The sequence below is a fragment of the Gymnoscopelus microlampas genome (assembly GCF_963454915.1).
Source record: "Gymnoscopelus microlampas genome assembly, chromosome: 22".
NCBI lineage: Eukaryota > Metazoa > Chordata > Actinopteri > Myctophiformes > Myctophidae > Gymnoscopelus > Gymnoscopelus microlampas.
This window is the reverse complement of record NC_139959.1, coordinates 44,337,014-44,356,524: the sequence shown is the minus strand read 5'-3', so window position 1 is coordinate 44,356,524 and position 19,511 is coordinate 44,337,014. Positions and strand designations below refer to the sequence as shown.

The window sequence follows — 19,511 nt, the reverse complement described above, 5'->3', positions numbered from 1 at the left end:
TGGAGTAAAAATATCTGCCTTTGAGATGTAGTGGAGAAGAAGTAAAACTGTAAAAAATAAATTGGAAATACTCCAGTAAAGTAAAAGATATATACAGTACTTGAGTAAATGTACTTAGTTACTTTCCACCACTGCATGTAACATAAATAATGTCCTAATAATAATATTATTAGTATTGTAGTATTGTATTAATAATATTAATACACAGGAACAACGACAGACTTTCAAAACATTTATTAAACAATTACAGTTTATTCTACAAATGACCTTAATCTCTCTCTCTCTCTGAGAAGATGATGTCATCTTTAATGATCGTACAATAACACATGAAATGACACATTATGAAGGTTCCAGGGGGTCCCCAGCTAAAGTAGTTAACACAGGGGGTCCCCAGATAAAGTAGTTAACACAGGGGGTCCCCGGATAAAGTAGTTAACACAGAGGGTCCCCGGATAAAGTAGTTAACGCAGGGGGTCCCCAGATAAAGTAGTTAACACAGGGGGTCCCCAGATAAAGTAGTTAACACAGGGGGTCCCCAGAAAAAGTAGTTAACATAGCATCACAATCATTTTAACCACTTTATAATGTTATGCGTTGGCTACACAAAAACAGCAGATCTACAAGCTCACAGCGCGGCACAAAGTGCTGCAAAAAAAGAAAAGTTTGGAACATTTAGAATAATTTAGATTTTTTTGGAAAACATAAATCTTCTCTTCTGGGGGTCCCTGGCACAACACGTTTTCAGATGGGGGTCCCTGGCACAACACATTTTCAGATGGGGGCCCCTGACACAACACATTTTCAGATGGGGGTCCCTGGCACAACACATTTTCAGATGGGAGTCCCTGGCACAACACATTTTCAGATCGGGGTCCCTGGCACAACACATTTTCAGATGGGGGTCCCTGACACAACACATTTTCAGATAGGGGTCCCTGGCACAACACATTTTCAGATAGGGGTCCCTGACACAACACATTTTCAGATGGGGGTCCGCAGCCCAAATACATATTAATCTGGGGGTCCTTGACTTGAAAAGGTTTGAGAACCACTGCTGTAAGAGTCCATATGGACCCCGGACCTGAAGTTGAGAAACAGTGTCTAGATCAGTGGTTCTCAAAGTGTGGTCTGGGGACCCCCAGGGGTTCCAGGGGGTCCCCAGCTAAATGATTGAATCAGTTGATGCAGCTGCAGATCTACATGCTGTGACGTGTTGTGAGCTTGTAGATCTGCTGTTTTTCTTATTATTAAAATGTGACTTTTAAAAATATATACATCTCGTCTTATGGGTCCCTGGAACAGAATATGTTCATATGGGGGTCCTTGACATGAACATGTTTGAGAAACACTGATTTACAGATTGAAGTACTTGTGGTAACCATGACAACCTGGACTCACTCAGACATGTTGAGTAACCATGACGACCTGATGTCACCCTCACATAGAGACTCTATCTCTGCTCACACAGAAACACTGAGGAGGAGAAGTTCCTGACATAGAACCCAGCATAGAGAGGTTCAGTGAATGTGTCCCTGAAGGTGAACAGGTGTATCAGAATGTCCTCTGATATTTTATAGAATGACAGAGTTCCAGCAGAACAGTCTAGATACACTGCTACTCTGTTAGAGCATCTAGAGGAACTGACAGGGAGGCGAGTCTCCTTACTATTGTGTATGACAATGTAACTGTTACTTACTCTACACTCCAGACTCCAGGACATGTCATTGTATCCAAGCTGACAGTCACCACCCTCTCCTTTCCTGCTGATTCCTCTGTCAGTCACTGCTATAGAAACATAACCCCCCCACTCTACCTCCCAGTAACAGTGTCCGGTCAGACCCTCTGAACACAGAACCTTTGGCATGTGTCCATCAAACCTGTCAGGATGAGGAGCATACCGATGATCCTGTACCTCTAATGTCACCTTCCTGTTGTCTTCAGACAGAGAGAGGCTCCAGTGTGCTGTGTTTGTGTCCAGTGTGAGAGGATGATAATCTGATGAGAAAAACAACACAGTACACATTAAACACATCATTCACTGAGTCTCTCACACACACACACACACACACACACACACACACACACACACACACACACACACACACACACACACACACACACACACACACACACACACACACACACACACACACACACACGTTAACCCTTCATGAACTGGTGTCTCACAGGGCTCTATACCAGTGGTTCTCAACCTGTGGGTCAGGACCCCCACCCTTGAACACACACACACACACACACACACACACACACACACACACACACACACACACACACACACACACACACACACACACACACACACACACACACACACACACACACACACACACACACACACACACACACACTGGTTGTTGAGGCCGTATAATCATTATTTAAAGGTAGGGTAAGTGATATTTTTTGGTTAAAACAAAAAGTATTTTGTTAAAAGGTTAAAATACTATATTCTGATAGTAATCATTGCTATAGAGTGTTTTTTCAGTAACAGATGTCTCCCTGTCTCTCCAGCTCTTTAATAAAAAGAAAATACATTTTTCGGTAGGTGTCAAAATCTCAGCCAATCAGGAGAAAGTACCCATTTTTAAGCTTAATTTGTATAGTGTTCCAGTTCCAATTTTGTCTGCTCATTTCTTAGTGTCATCACTTCACATTTCACTTGTTTAATCTGTATCCTGATTGAGTTCTCTGTCCTGGTTGGATAAAATTGGAAATGAAACTGAAACTAAAACGAAAATGCATTTTCTGTTTAATAAAGAGGTAGAGAGAAAATGAGACTCCTTTTACTGAACAAACACTCTATAGCAATGAGTACTATCAGAATATAGAGCTATTTAACACTTATTTTAACCAAAGCAAATCACTTACCCTACCTTTAACTATTTAAATGCTTCTATAAAGCAGTAATTCTAGCTTTTAGTGTGAAGGACCCCCACATCTATATGTATTTGTTTGTGGACCCCCATCTGAACATGTTTTGTGCCAGGGACCCCCAGAAGAGAAGATTTATGTTTAAAATTATCATAATTATTATAAGTTTTTCCAAATATTTCCAATATTTTTCAAAACGTATACAAAATAGCAGATCTACAAGTTCACAACACAGCATGAAGTGATGTGCTGTGAGCTTGTAGATCTGCTATATTTAAACAGCCAACATAAAATATGGATAAAGGAGTTAAAATGATTGTGATGCTGTTTTAAACATTTTGCTGGGGACCCCCTGGAACCCCGCCAAGGACCCCTGGGGGTCCCCGAACCCCACTTTGAGAACCAATGCTATAAAGAACTATTAACCACTTTAACCCTTCATCAACCGGTGTCTCCCAGGGCTCTGTAGCCTACTTGGTCTGCTTATTTTTTCCCTCTACACCAAATCTCTGTCAAAAATAGCCAGTGGTGTAAAAAGTACTCAGATGTGTTCCTGGTCTTAATGGGTTAAGTAAAAAACCTGTGTCATTAAAACAAAAAAAATCTTTGTCTAAACAGAAATAGCACGATTTTTCAAAAAATAGCAGATCTACAGGCTCATAGCGCGGCACCGAGTGCCGCGCTATGAGCTCCCTGGAACAACATATTTTGAGATGGGGGTCCACGGCCAAATACATATAATTTTGGGGGTCCTTGACATGAAAAAGTTTGAGAACCACTGATATTATATTATTATTATTATTATGTTATAGCAACATACGTTTTTAAAAAAAATGGATTTAGAAGACATTTGTAGAATCCCCCAGAAGAAAAGATTTAATGAGTTAATGTTCACTTTAAATATATACAAGCTTTATTCAAAAATAGCAGATATACAAGCTCATAGCGTTGCACCGAGTGCCGCGCTATGAGCTTGTAGATCTGCTATTTTTGAATAGCCAAAGAGATCTAAAAATGACACACAGATGCGTTCCCGGTCTAAATGAGTTAAGTAAAAGTATCAACACTGCAATATAAAAATACTCTGTTACAAGTTAAAGTCCGGAATTCAAAATATACTTGAGTACAAAGCACAAAAGTAAAAGTACTCATTATGCAGAATATCCCATTTCACAAGTTTTCAAATGTATAAAATGTATTAAAATCTTTTGAAAATAGCAGATCTACAAGCTCACAAGCTTGTAGATCTGCTATTTTCAAATGGCTTAAATGTATATAGGACTGAAGTGGTTAATATATGTTTTGTAATAATAATCAAAATCTACAAAGTAACTAGAAACTAAAGTTTTCATGTAATTGTAGTGGGGTAAAAGTATATTTGCCTCTGAGATGTAGTGGAGTAGAAGTAAAAGTACTGAAAACTAGAAATACTCCAGTTAAGTAAAAATACCTTTAAATTGTACTTGAGAACCGTACATGAGTAAATGTACTTAGTTACTTTACACCACTGAAAATAGCCGAACTACTAGCCAGTGCTTTGCGCGCGGGCGCCGAAATCCGTGCAACAATCTGGGCGGATTGTGTTAGTTTTGTTTTTTGTTTTTGGTTACTTTATTTCGGTTTTAGGGTTAGGGTTAGGTTATTACGGGGCCAGGCTTCCAGCATGGACCCGTTTTGTTATTGGCATTATTCCATTTCTTCTTCTTCTGCCGTTTTTGGCAGTTCTGGCTGAACCGTGCATACGCTTTTTATGAAACTCGGCCATATGATAGATGGTCATGAAAAACGATCAAGAAATAATTCTCACAATCTTTCGTCAAAAGGTAGCGCTATAGCACTCAGTTGAAAATGCCAACTTTGAACAGGTACAACTCATGCCCTGTTTGACCTACAGCCATGAAACTTCAATACACACATGCGTCTCCTCATGCTGAACAACTTTCACACTCTGACTTTTGACCTCTGACCTTTAGATCTCCCACCATTTTGAATTATATGAAAAGCAGTAAAAAGAAGTTAAAACCTATCTCCTCCTGGGATTTTTGACTAATCTGCATGAAACACATTTACACATGAACTTTGGACCTATGCCGACCAAACGGTGCAAGCAGATTTTTTCTAAGTGAAAAAATGAAGCTTTAATGAGCCAATGAATATTGCAGTTTTATGACAATTATTCATCTGCCCCTAACACATACATGCAGACTTACCATTCTTTGAAACTTTGCAGAAATGTAAAGGGCCATTCCAAATATCACTGAAACCAATCTTACTCCAATTAGTGAAACGGGGACGCTATAGCAATTTTTTGACAATGCAAACTTTAAACAGGCAAAAGTCATGCCTCGTTTGGCCGACAGCCATTAGACCTGCTTACACATGTGCCTTGACTAATGAGGAACACATCTATCACGTTGACCAGTAAGCACCGTCAATGTCACAGGTTCAAGCCTCACTTGGTGCAGACTTCATCTAAGTTGCATTTCACACAACATGACTATCAATGAATACATCTGCAATTGTTAAAGATAACATGAAATACTTAATTGAGTGTTTTTTACATACTTCATTGTGAAAATAGCTGATCTACAATCTCACAACTTTTCAGATAGCAATGAGAGTATGTTTTTTCAATGTCTAACATACTTCATTGTGAAAATAGCCGATGTACAATCTGACAACTTTTAATGGTTTGTGAGCTTGTAGATCGGCTACTTTCACCAGTTTTGGTTCTGAGGAGATGTACAATTTCTTCATTGGTAAATGGTTTGTGAACGAGTGATCTTAGTGTTAGTGAAACAGGGCTTGGGTCATGGCAGAAGGCAAGAGTTTGTGATCCTCAACAGACAATATCAGCCTGGACAAAGCTATAGCACTATAGGTAGTGTTGCAGCTACCTAAGAGTGCCTCACGACCGCAAGGTTGCCGGTTCAAGCCTCACTTGATGCAGACTCATTTAAGTTGAATTGCAAAAAAACCTGACTCAATCTATTCCGTTTCCATGGCCCTCTCTCTCTCTCTTCAATCTATTCCGTTTCCATGTCCCTCTCTCTGTCTCTTCAATCTATTCCGTTTCCATGTCCCTCTCTCTGTCTCTTCAATCTATTCCGTTTCCATGTCTCTCTCTCTCTCTCTCTCTCTCTCTCTCTCTCTCTCTCTCTCTCTCTCTCTCTCTCTCTCTCTCTCTCTCTCTCTCTCTCTCTCTCTCTCTCTCTCTCTCTCTCTCTCTCTCTCTCTCTCTCTCTCTCTCTCTCTCTCTCTCTCTCTCTCTCCCGCCCCTAACTGAGTGTACTGATTTATTATCAAAAAATCACACCCAGTGTGAAGTGGGCGGTGTGTGGTCATCACAACATGACTCACTTTAAAAAAAGGATAAATGACTTTTTCCATACTAAGTCCATACTGCTATTCATAGGGCTGCACATGTGTCATGTGTTTCACTAGCCAATCACAATCCTGAATTTGCAAAGTCAGCCAATCACATTACAGTTAGTGGTGATGACACTAGCTGTAATGTGATTGGCTGACTTTGCAAAAGTATCGATTTGCATTAACAATGGAAGGGTTAGGGGGTATACAAATCTTTTGGTCGGTGTCCAAAACTCACTTATAGTTTATATTACACCGCCCCAAAAATTAACTAAATAATGCTGCACACATATAGTATATATAATTTGCACAATTCCTAGAATTTCCCAGCATAACTTTTGGGAAGGCTTAGCCTACCCTAGCCTTCATTACCCGCCACCTATGACCATGGTGATGTACCCGCTAAGAAGTGAACGACTAACTTGTAACCCTGAAACAGGGCTTCAGCTGAAGTTACCTCATTAACCCCTAAATCCAGCTTCATAGCAACAGTTCCATGGAAGACAAGACAATGATGGTGAGTTTCTTGATGTCCAATAAACAAGCTCCCGTTTCAACTATGTGACATTTGTTAGAAATGTTTGTTGTGTTTGACAAAGTACAATGTGAAAGCAAACCAAACCAAATGAAAAATGCAACAATGTTGTAACTAAACCCCTAAATCACACAGAGTCTACCAAACTATACAGTAGGTGTTGAATCTGCCCTAAAAAATCTATGTATAAAATGTCAATATTGATAGATACTCACATCCTTTAATGAGATGAGGATTGAACCGATCTTCTCCACCATGTGTCACTCTGTAGGAAGTAGAACAACAACAATGCATCAATGACACTATTATTATTATTATTACCCTTATTATTATTATTAGTAGTATGTACACTACAGTGTTTCTCCTAACATTATCCTGACCAGGCAGCTCATCCTGACAAACTCACTGCCGCCCCCCTGGAGGACCGATAGGCTATGTCCTTGTAGCTCATAACTGAGGACCTCCCGTGTACTACACAGTCACAACTTTTCTCTGTTCTGGACCCACAGTGGTGGAATGAACTCCCCACTGATGTCGGGACAGCAGAGTCACTGATGTCGGGACAGCAGAGTCACTGATGTCGGGACAGCAGAGTCACTGATGTCGGGACAGCAGATACACTGATGTCGGGACAGCATATACACTGATGTCGGGACAGCAGAGTCACTGAAGTCAGGACAGCAGAGTCACTGATGTCAGGACAGCAGAGACACTGATGTCAGGACAGCAGAGTCACTGATGTCAGGACAGCAGAGTCACTGATGTCAGGACAGCAGAGTCACTGATGTCAGGACAGCGGAGTCACTGATGTCAGGACAACAGAGACACTGATGTCAGGACAGCAGAGACACTGATGTCAGGACAGCAGAGACACTGATGTCAGGACAGCAGGGACACTGATGTCAGGACAGCAGGGACACTGATGTCAGGACAGCAGGGAGAAATAGAGAGAAGGGGGGGAGGGGGGGGGGGCATTTATTTGTGTACAGCACAGAGAGATGTTGAACATGAGCAGGGGTGCACATAACTGGTGCGCAGGTGCGCATGCGCACCCAAAATAAATAATGCGCACCATATCAGACGACGCGAGGCACTTTTGCGTACCAACAGCTGGGACAGGAATTTCCAAGCTTTTATTTTTTAGCAAAAAGCAGAGCGTCCTTTTCATCTCGCAGACCCCCCCCCCCCCCCCCCCCCCCGTTGACAAAACTGTCCGGTGGGCCTCTGTACACCCCCCCCCCCCCCCATATTGTCAAAACGGGACGGGACTATTTATTTGGTGCGCACCAAGTCACATCTCTAGGTGCTCCTCTGAGTACTAGACCTAAAAAGTTATGTGCACCCCTGAACATGAGACATGATTAGACCTTGGTCTTAAAGGGAATGTCAACCGATACTCTGATTAGTTTAAATGTAACAAAATAACTAGTCTTCATGAGACATAAAGTGTGTGCGGCCACCTTTATGTCTCTTGAAGAATAGTTAATTGGATTCTTCTGTCGTGGGCCGACACCACGACAAGGACTTTGTTGTGTGTAGCATTCCTGTGCATAGTGGTTGATTAATGTAACGCCCAAACCACACCTGTGAATAATCTAGCGTGTAGCGCAGGTGTTTAGAGGCAGCGCTGCCTGTTGCACATAACTGAACATAGTAAAATAGCGATGGGTGACGCCCCCACATGCAAACATTACCCACACATAGCGGGTTACGGGTTTTCCCGGAAAACAGTGCCCCAAGTCTACTTACTGGAGATTCTTAAGCCCAGCGAGAGAGAGCAGCGTCTTCATTCCTGACTCAGTCACCATGTTTAGAGTCAGGTCCAATTCTCTCAGATGGAGGGAGGGATTAGAAGTTAGAGCTGAGGACAGAACTTCACAGCATCTCTCTGACAACGCACAGTTATTCAGTCTAAATGAAGAATCCAATCAGATGGGGGGGGGAGAGAGAGAGAGAGAGAGAGAGAGATGATTACAAATTAATAAAATACAGTATTCCTGGATAGAGAACCATCTATTAGAGGAACTGGTCTTGATCGACTGTCAAGGTTTTGGACAAGTGACCCACAAGGTCATCGTGACCTCGTTGACATTAATTAATTAAGTCTGCCTTTGAAAATAGCATGTCTTGACCAAAAACACATAGTAAAAAAAAAGTACACAGGAGCAGAGATACAGCCTTTTTAAGTAATAAGTTAACCAAGAAGTGAATGGAGCAGCAAATCTTCGGATCTCGATATCTTGGGTTCTAAACGTTTTTCAAAAACCTTTTGTTTCTTTTTTTTTTTTTTTACATATCAAACACGCCATTCGGTAAAAATATGTAATTTGTAATTAGATGAACAGGCACAGTAGCCTATGGAGTCCCTGCTCTTTAGTTCAAAACTTTTCACACACATGTTCCGTCACCCATTAAATCACTTCACAACATCCTCCTACCCATAGATATAGAAACCTAGATACCTCATTGGACCATAGATATAGAAACCTAGATACCTCATTGGACCATAGATATAGAAACCTAGTTACCTCATTGGACCATAGATATAGAAACCTAGATACCTCATTGGCCTCTGCAGTTCGTTGGAGCGACTGGTATCGCGGTCGCCATTTTAGAGTAGGCAAGTTACCATTCAAAGTGACTACTGGCCAATCACAGTGTGTTGACTACTGGCCAATCACAACGCGTCAAACTGACTTTTGCTGCGCAGCTACCTCTTACAAAAATACCCGCCCCCACCTGCCTCTGATTGGCCTACCGAACTTCTCCTTCTGTGACACACACGGAAGTCTAAAATGGCGCCCGAGATACCAATGCCTCAGAGCCGAAGGAGGCGTCTACCTTTATATGTCTATGCTCCCACCCCTTTCTATTCTGAGGTGAGATACTCCCTGTAGTGTCCATTACAATGAACTGCTTTAAGATGAATAACTATGGTTCATTACATGATACATTAGTTGAACTTACATTGTACACTGAAACAGCTCTCAAAGTCACTATTTTAGCAAAAACAAATGCAAAGTTGATTTGGACAATATAGAACATCACAAAACCCAGTACTGTGTTTTTTTTTTTATAAAAATGTTAACTTCCTGCTGATTTTACAATTTTTATTAGGAAGAAAACCCCGGACTGGTTTTGAAATAGTAAAATCAACAGGAAGTTAACATTTTTTATAAAAAAAAACAAAAAAAACAGTACTGGGTTTGGTGATATTGTCTGAATCAGCTTTGTTTGTGTTCGTTTATGTGCTGGAAGAATGACTTTGAGAGCTGTTTCATCGTACAATGTAAGTCAATGAGGAGCACTTTTTTATTATCAATTTATAATCATATATATAATCATATATGACATATTTTGATGCCAATACTTTTGTACTTTAACTATATACTGGCAAAACTTTGGGATGGCAGTGGTTCAGGGGTAGAGCAGCCGCTCGGCAACCGGAAGGTTCCCAGTTCGATCCCGGGATCAAACTCCTACCATGATTTCAACCTTAACCACACTCTTCAAATAAAGTACCACCCTCATAACTACATTATAATCACTCACTATAACAGAACTGATACAAATCAAAACACAAAATGTAAATGTATCTGACCTGAGAATGTCCAGACAACAATGTGGACTCTTCAGTCCAGCACAGATGAGTTCTAGTCCGGAAACGTCCAAGCCGTTTCCGCTCAGGTCCAGTTCTCTCAAATGTGAAGGATCAGAGCTGAGAGCTGAAGCCACAACCTCAATGTGTTCCTCTTTGAGGTGACAGTCAACAAGTCTGTAATTACAGAAAAATCAGAGATGAACAAAACAGATCAGTCATGTTCACTGTCTAGGAGGTTCCCTGTGGTTCTGCCTGAAATGTTTTTTCTGGACAAGTAAATAAGCAGCCGTGATTGAACACATTATTTAACTGAAATGTGCTCATAACTTTCCACTGTTCTCATTTGATTATAATACAAACATTAAATAATAAAAAACGATCACAACACGCTGCTGTTGCTCCACTCTGTGGCAGTGAAGTGAAGAAATGTTCTGTCAATAGATGAACAGCTTGTACGACCGCATGTCATTTGTTTACATACTTTGGTTCTCTTATCAAAGTTCTGTGTGAACGCTAACCAAAAAACAAATGCAAAAAACAACAATGTAAACATGTGGTCCCTGATCGGAACCTTTTAACTCTTTGACTGCCGTCGGCACGTTTTCGAGTCAATTGCTACTTTGTCCACTTGGCCGTCGACGCTTTAGACGCGCGTTCGTAACTTTTATTGTTTTATAGAAGATCACGGTCTGATCTTGAATCCGAAGGGAGCAGTAAAACTGTAGCACAAACGGATACGGAAATAATGGATATAACGTCATTTCCATTCCCGTCGACTAAATGTTTGTAGTTTTTTTTTCTTTTGCCTGTAACTCTGCTGTTTTTTTTGGGTTTTTGGTTCCGACGAGACACGTGTTACCAACGGCCAGTAGCAAAGGGGACACAAGCTCCGGGTGGAATGTTTTTCCACAAAGCAGCTGTCAGAGACGATCTCTGGCTGTACACACAGTGAATCGATCGATCAATATGGATCTAAACTTTTTATGACCACTTGAAAACCACTATAAACATGAAAATCGCTTGGCACTGGGTGAGTACATCATGAAAAAAATCTGGCAGTCAAAATGGTGCATTTATATAGCGCTTTTATCCAAAGCGATTTAAATTGATCGTGCCATTAACCCATTCACACACACATATGCATACGCCGATGGCGGAGGAAACCATGCAAGGCACCAACCTGCTCATCGGGAGCAATTAGGGGTTCAGCGTCTTGCTCAAGGACACTTCCACACTGACTCTAGGGGAGCGCCCCAGCCCGGGATCGACCAAAAGAGTTAAGCAAACCTTAGGTGTGAAAGAAACCTAAAATATCTTCTATCTGGTTCTTCAGACATTAACACAATGTCAGTAAGAACGGATGGAAAGTTGTCTCTAAACTACAGCATGGAACTTGCATTGGTATAGTAAGTAACGTGTAAACCTAGGTTATGACCAGGCTCATTGTTTAAAAGACCATCCTCTGTACACCCCTTCACTAATGGTATGATCCATTTCTAATTTGATAATGAGGACACTTGTAAAAAGTACAGAGAGGACTTGACTTCTGGTTCTGTGTGGTACCATGTTCTATTTACACACACACACACACACACACACACACACACACACACACACACACACACACACACACACACACACACACACACACACACACACACACACACACACACACACACCTTAACCCTTCACCAACCAGTGTCTCCCAGGGCTCTATACCAGTGGTTCTCAACCCCTGGGTCTGGGTGTGGGTCCACATGATTGTGGGGGGGTCCCCACATGACAGTGAAGTGACAATTTAAGGACTTTTAATACCTAGACTTTTTTTAAATAGCCGATCATTGTGAGGCGTTGTGAGCTTGTAGATCTGCTATTTTCATTATATTTATCTGTGGGAACAGAGTCAAACTAAATGTAATGCCTCAACTTTTGCAATACACAGTCACTGTTGTTTCACTTGATGCTGACCATGGGACAACCAAGATGCCTATAAACTTATACAGTTTACACAGCAGAAAGCAACAAAGCAGAAAACAATGTGTGGTATTATGTCTTCTTTTATTTTCCTGAACCAAGTGTTTTATTAAGGTCTCAGTCGTGGTTATTTATAAGCTGGTCCACCTGGCTATCATTGCCTGGGTAGTGATATTAGCCGATCTACAAGCTCACAACTTTGTGTAGATCTTTTCACTGGTTTGGGTCCCTAGGAGACATTTCCCAAAAACAAAACAAAACACACACACACACACACACACACACACACACACACACACACACACACACACACACACACACTAGATCACACTGTGAGCTTGTAGATAGATTCTCTCTCTCTCTCTCTCTCTCTCTCTCTCTCTCTCTCTCTCTCTCTCTCTCTCTCTCTCTCTCTCTCTCTCTCTCTCTCTCTCTCTCTCTCTCTCTCTCTCTCTCTCTCTCTCTCTCTCTCTCTCTCTCTCTCTCTCTCTCCATGTGTGTTTATTTTTTAAATTTAATTTGAATGAATGAATGTAGTATATGAGTGAAAGCTGCTCTAACATGTTGACATTCACATGACTACTAACCTGGCTGTTGTGCAGTTCCTCACAGCTGGGACCAGTCTCCATCGCCCCTCCTTTGATGTGTTGTATTTGTTCAGGTCCAACTCATCCAGAACCTTCTCTGACATCTGCAGCATGGAGGCCAGAGCTGAACACTGGATCTCAGAGAGTTGCTTCCCTGATCTGCTCTCTGACTCCAGGTACTGTTGGATCCCCTGACTTACTGAGGGGTCCTTCATCTCCATCAGACAGTGGAAGATGTTGATACATCTGTCAGGAGAGATGTCATCATCAACATCATCTTTCATCTCCTTCAGGTTGTTGATGGCTCTTTGGATCTCCTCTGGACTGTTCTTTGTCTGACCCAGCAGGCCTCCTAACAGACTCTGGTTGGACTCCAATGAGAGACCATGGAGGAAGCGGGCAAAGAGGTCCAGGTGACCATTTTCACTTTTCAGAGCTATTTTCATAGCAGCCTTCAGGAAGCCGGAGAGGGAACTGTCACTGTTGTAACTGTAACCCAGGAATGTCTTCAGTACATTCATGTTCCTCTGTGTGAAACAGTGGTACAGGTAGACTGCAGCCAGAAACTCCTGGATACTCAGGTGAACAAAGCAGTAGACCGTTTCTTGGAAGCAAGCACCGTCGACTTTGAAGAACGCTGTGCACATGCCTGAGTTCATCAAGTCTTTGTTCACATCAAGACCAGACGCTTTCAGGTCTTTCTCGTAGAACATGATGTTACCTTTGACCAGTTGGTCAAATGCCAGCTTACCCAGCTTCAGAAGAACTTCTCCTTCAGCCTCTATGAGCTTCTGTTTATTTTTCTGAAATAAACGTTTTGAAGCAAACTTCTCCTTCTTCCTCTTTGTCTGAACCATCAGGAATTGACAGTACATCTCAACCAAGGTCTCGGGCAGCTTGCCTGTCGTCCCTATGTCCTGCACAACCTTAGCAGTGATCCAACAGAAAATTGGAATTTCAGACATGGTGGAGAGGACCTTTGATTTGTTGATGTGTGATATGATTAAGCTGGTCATTGAGCTGGCCTGGTTCTCATCTCTGAACTTTTTCTTGAAGTACTCCTCCTTCTGTTTATCAGTGAACCCTCGTACTTCTGTCATCCTGTCAACAAAGTCCTCGGGGATCTGAGCAGCTGCTGCAGGTCGTGAGTTTATCCAGATGTGAGCAGAGGGAAACAGTTCCCCATTGATGAGGTTTGCCAGCAAAACTTCGACTGGATAGGATTGATTCGGGTCCAAGCAGTCCAGGCAGTCCAAATTTAATTGGAGCTGGTTTTCATCGAGTCCATCAAAGACAAACATAACCTTGAAGGGACTGCTGTTGTAGTCGTCTGACTTCTGCAATGTGTTGAAGATGACATTCAGATCTTCATCCTCAATAAATCGTGTTTCTTTGATGCATTCATGAATTAACTCTGCCAAACTAAAGTTTTTTCCCTCGAGCAGATTTAACTCACGGAACTTGAACGGGAACAAAAGGTGTGGATCTTGGGGAAAACAGTTATTGGCCCAATCAAAGACAAACTTGTGTAAAAGGAAGGTTTTGCCAATTCCTGCGACACCAACGGTGAGCAAAGTTTTTTCGTTAATTCCAGAAGGGTCTTTGAAGATTTCACTGAGTTTGACTGGGTTTTTCTCTCCAGCCTTATTCATCTCCATCTGTCTGACCTCATGGTGTTTGTGAATTTCTGTGAAACTGATGTTCACATTGTAGAGAGGGACATAGACGTCTTCAAACTTCATCTTTGGCTCATTGTCCAACTTTACAGGCAGATATGTCTTGGACATCTTTCCTTGAAGTTTTTCTTCATATTCAGTAATGTAATGACCTGTTTTCACCAACAACTCTGTAATTAACAAAGGCATTCTTTAACAGTTTTGCCGACAGAGAAAAAGACCTACAGAGACTATGGTCTGTTTTAATCGAAACCATGCTCAGTTTACTTCATTGGTCCAGTTTGTTTGCTGAGGTGTGAACAATGCATTAATATTCTGGTGTGGATCAAACAACCAAACTATAGTCCTCCTGAAAAAGTCAGGACTTTTAATACCTACAAATATATAAACTTGGGCCAGTTCAATGAATGGAGGAGTCTTATTTCACCTTCCTAAAGTAAAACTTCTTTAGTACTAAACCCAATATACTTGTAATATCTGATAATAATATCTAATAATCTGATCCTGATAGCATTATTGCGAACGCATGCTCAGTTGCCAACTACAGACGAACACCAAAACACTCGCCCCAAAACAGTCACCCTGGAGCAAATCCGGCGATATTCACCTGGTATTCCTAAACATAACCTCATTAACCTATGCCTAAACCTAACCTTATTCCTAAACGTAACTTCAGTAAAACTGATATGGCTAACCCTAAACTCATTTCTAACCTTATCGGATAAGGTTAGAAATAAGTTTAGGGTTAGCCATCCTCAGTAAAAAAAGAATGGGGGCGAGTGTGTTTTGGGGCGAGTTCTCCGGTTATATTATATTGACAGCACAGCGGCTTGCGAGAGAGGATGACATCCTCTCCGTCACTCCGTGGAGTAATTAAATAGCACAAACAACACGGTTGTATGTTGATACAAACACACTGGAGCGATTTAGAAGCACCTAATTAGAAAACTGTTCATTTAACGTTAGTAGCCTACATGTGTTTTATTGTTGGACATGCGTTCATGGCAGATTATAATATGGATATTTGACAGCCCCTCTTCTTCCTGGTACGGTGGACTGGCGCTGAATATTTTAACAAGTTTCATTCGTTGTAGTACTGACTGAGTGCACTGCCAAAGCATACTCCCCGTGCCCTTTTTATACAGTACAGCCAGATACATATTTGCATTTCTATGGGTGATGGTCGCTGACTAGCTTCACTGGATGGACTCGGGCGTGGCTGTGTGTCAGTGAGACAGATGGCCGTATGCCCGTATCTGTTGACGGATGATATCGCTATTGTTCCCGGGGTGTTAGGTTCACACATCCACACGGCCTCACGGTACCTAGCATTACGTCGCGGCACAATAATGGTCTGCCTGCCACGGTTGGGAAACACTGTTCTAATGAATGTTAGATTAATTGAAAACACGTTCCTGCTTCTGGTGACTGATATTGTCCTTCCAATGTGTGAGGGCTGTGTTTTTTCAATAACCTTTTCATTTATTGATTATAATATTTTTTGGGGGGAAAATAAATAAATGATAATAATTAGTGTACTAAATCACGCAAAGCTTGGCCAATAGAATAAGGATATTATGTTTGTGACCGGATATGGCTAATCAAATCCAGATGTTACATTTGTGACGGCCGGCAACCATCCACCAGCAAGTCCTCTTTTTATAAAAAGTTGTATTAACATTTTAAATGTCATAGATGACTGACATCAAAGGCTGGTCACATGAAACCTGAGATCCACTTGGAGCCACACAGATCCCATGTGGATCCCAAGATCCACAAGATTGCTTTTATCAGCTTAAAAGTTTGAATGAACAGGCGGTATCGACTCCACTGGTTTGTGAAGAGCCTGATGACCCATGTTATCCAAGTTGACTGTATCGTTATTGGAAAGTTGTATCAAGTGACTGCAACGAGAAACCATACAATAATAGGAAGTAATGCTAGTAGATCTATGACTAAATGAAATGTCTCCATTTAGAGACAATCAACTATAAACAGCACTGACCTGAGACAGCTGCAGCTGCTCCTTTGAGTGGTGTTGCACTGAGTGATGGAGGAGAAGCCTGAACGCTGTGAGATGCAAACATGTTATAATAACTGTAAAGGCTCTATAGGACCAAAGATTTGTCAATAACTCAAGTAACGTATTCAACATAGATAATGAACTATTTTTTTTCTTTTTAAAGAAGAGAATCTCCAGATAACTTATTTTAATCTATTGACAATCACCTCACATGTACCTCACGCAAAGTAGCACAACAAACCAACGTAAAAACATCTCTGTCATAATAATGGCAGATTATGGCAATTCTAGGTAACTAATTCAAATGTGGAAGAATTAGAAATAGAAAGAGGAAAAAATGTTATGATATATAGTACTGAAAACAACATAGTCTGAAAAGATACATTCTCTTGTACTAATACAATGTTTGGCCTAACGATGAATTTAAATTAGAAATACTTACAGATCATCCAGAAGAGACTTCTCATATTCCTCTAGACCTTTGTAGAACATGTCTTTGGCTTTTCTGGAGTTCATGAGTGTGTAGAGTTTCCTCATCTTCTCCTGATTGGTGGCCTTAGACAATACATTATCGTAGCCCTCTTTGGTGATGACACCCTCCTCAAGGAGCACATCCAGGATGGATTCGACATTGGTCACTTTCTCAATCAGGACACGCCGGCGTTGATCAATAAAGTGTTTCACTGAAGCTAAGTGGAATGAAGATTGGGTTATGGGTGAGACTATGTGGGCAAAACATATTTAAACATGTGTGTTTGTATAGGTCTATCTCAGTTTTTGGAAATGTATACGTGCTATACGAATATATTAGCCTAGTAGTTGTTGTTTTTGGCAGAGCGCAAGTGTGCCGTCCTAATGAAGACTTCTCAGGCATCTGAGGAAAAGGGGGAGTTAACCTCTGAAGCTATTTAAAGAGAGGCGGGGCATAGGTGAAAAAGGGGGGGGGTTTGGTAAGGAACTCTCTGTTTGTGGGGGTAATTTCTCCACACACATTCCTGTGTGTGTGTGTGTGTGTGTGTGTGTGTGTGTGTGTGTGTGTGTGTGTGTGTGTGTGTGTGTGTGTGTGTGTGTGTGTTTGACCAGATTGTGCAGGGTCACACTTTTCTGTATAACACCCTCCGCAGAAACATTCACATTTCACATTAGCTCTCTGTCGCCATTACAGTCAGACGCCACAACGGCTGGGCTCCGTGATTGTTGTGCGAGCCCAGCTGGACAGCACAATCACCGTCATTTCATGAATGAAAGAGCTGCCTATAATGGGCCGTTGGCGTGTAGTTAAGCTAAGGGATGGGTAGCGTTAGCATGCGGCTAATGCCAACGCTGTTGTCGTGACTCAAACGGCTATGTTAAACATCTTTTCAACAACCTGTATGAACGTTAGTGTGGTCAATGTCATCAATGCTAACTAATTAGCCCGTTGAACAGTGTTATTTTGGTGTATTTTGTGTTTTTTTGTGACACAATGTCACGTCCAAATGTGTTAGTGTTGGAGCGCCTCAGTGCGGCTGCAGAGTTCATGTGCAACCTCTAATAAGTCAACATGTTTAAAAAATCTTTAGAAAACAGCTGATCTACAAGCTCACAACAACTCACAAAGCCACGCGTTGTGAGTGTGTACACCGGCTATTTTAAAATAGCCAAAGCATATAGGGATAAAGTGGTTAATGCCGGTTTTGTAATAAGTATACACATCTACAGTTTACTAAAGGACAATATGCCTCTGAGATGTCGTGGAGTAGAAAATTGAAGATAATCCAGTAAAGTTAAAACCCCTCAAATTTGTACAGTACTTGAGTACAAACAAATGTACATTATCTATCTATCAATCAGCATGACACGAATATTCTATCTATCTTATCTATCTATCTAACTAACTATATATCTATCTATATCTAGCCTGTCTGTCTCTCTGTGAAAACATTACTTAATAAAATGTATGATGATTCATTATATTATTATATGATTATTAGATAATGATTATACGTGCCCCATGATTATTATAAGATCATTTATTTTTTTCAAAAATTGTGTAAGTTTTAGACTTCATCCTACTCCTTTTCGGACGTTGTTGTTGTTTTTTTCTTCAGTTTTGTGTTCTATTTGTCTTTTTATTAATGATGTTCGAAATAAAACTCATTCATTCATTCGTTTAACATAATTATGACCAGTATTTTTTATCGGATGTCTGATAAATTTGATTCATTCCGGACATTGGGACCAGCAGGTTACAATCCTATAGTGCAACCCCTGGTATATAGACCACATTGCTTAGCAGAGTTCAGTGATGCAAATGCATGTCAAGTTGATCAACAGATTGTATTATTCTCCAATGCAATAACAGTACTGAAATGAAGGCTATAAGGGCAATAATGGGAGCCCTTTAAAACCACACCGTCCACCATGACATCTATGTCATTCTTTCTTGTTTTCATACTAATCATTGGAATAGACTACAAGCCTTCCATTATAAAAAATATATGGATGGCAGTTGGAAAGTTATCTTATAAATTGAATTAGATCTGTTTTAATATGTTGTAGGATATGTATATGACCCTTAATGGAATACTACAGATTTGTTTGTGAACTAGAAAGGCCGGGCTGCCTACCCTGAACCCGCACACTTTGAAAGGCAGCTATAGACAATTAGAATTGTATATGAAAAATCATTCATCTTGATAACATGACTTCAGAAATAATTTGAGAGGTGCAGTTGAAATGTATTTTTTGGGGGTAATAGATTTTTTCTTTTTTCACCGAACCCGAGACTCGGCCCAACACGACAAATTAGCATTGATTTTGGGCAAAATTCGAGAACTCGAGTGTGTGTGTGTGTGTGTATGTGTGTGTGTGTGTG

At 41.0% G+C, this 19,511-nt stretch overlaps 1 protein-coding gene across 1 annotated transcript in view; it reads right to left on the bottom strand.

Annotated features, from left to right (window-relative positions):
* Positions 1 to 219: 219 nt before the first annotated feature.
* LOC311039186 (NACHT, LRR and PYD domains-containing protein 3-like) overlaps positions 220 to 19,511 on the bottom strand; it is a 40,497-nt gene continuing 21,205 nt past the window's right edge. The window contains exons 7-13 of the mRNA XM_084048856.1: positions 17,097 to 17,343; positions 16,637 to 16,701; positions 12,956 to 14,801; positions 10,395 to 10,568; positions 8,543 to 8,704; positions 7,009 to 7,058; positions 220 to 1,995 (exon numbers count right to left, since the gene is read on the bottom strand). Coding sequence (XP_083904982.1) covers positions 1,451 to 1,995; positions 7,009 to 7,058; positions 8,543 to 8,704; positions 10,395 to 10,568; positions 12,956 to 14,801; positions 16,637 to 16,701; positions 17,097 to 17,343 — 3,089 coding nt within the window. The 3' untranslated portion in view covers positions 220 to 1,450. The remainder of the gene's footprint in view (positions 1,996 to 7,008; positions 7,059 to 8,542; positions 8,705 to 10,394; positions 10,569 to 12,955; positions 14,802 to 16,636; positions 16,702 to 17,096; positions 17,344 to 19,511) is intronic.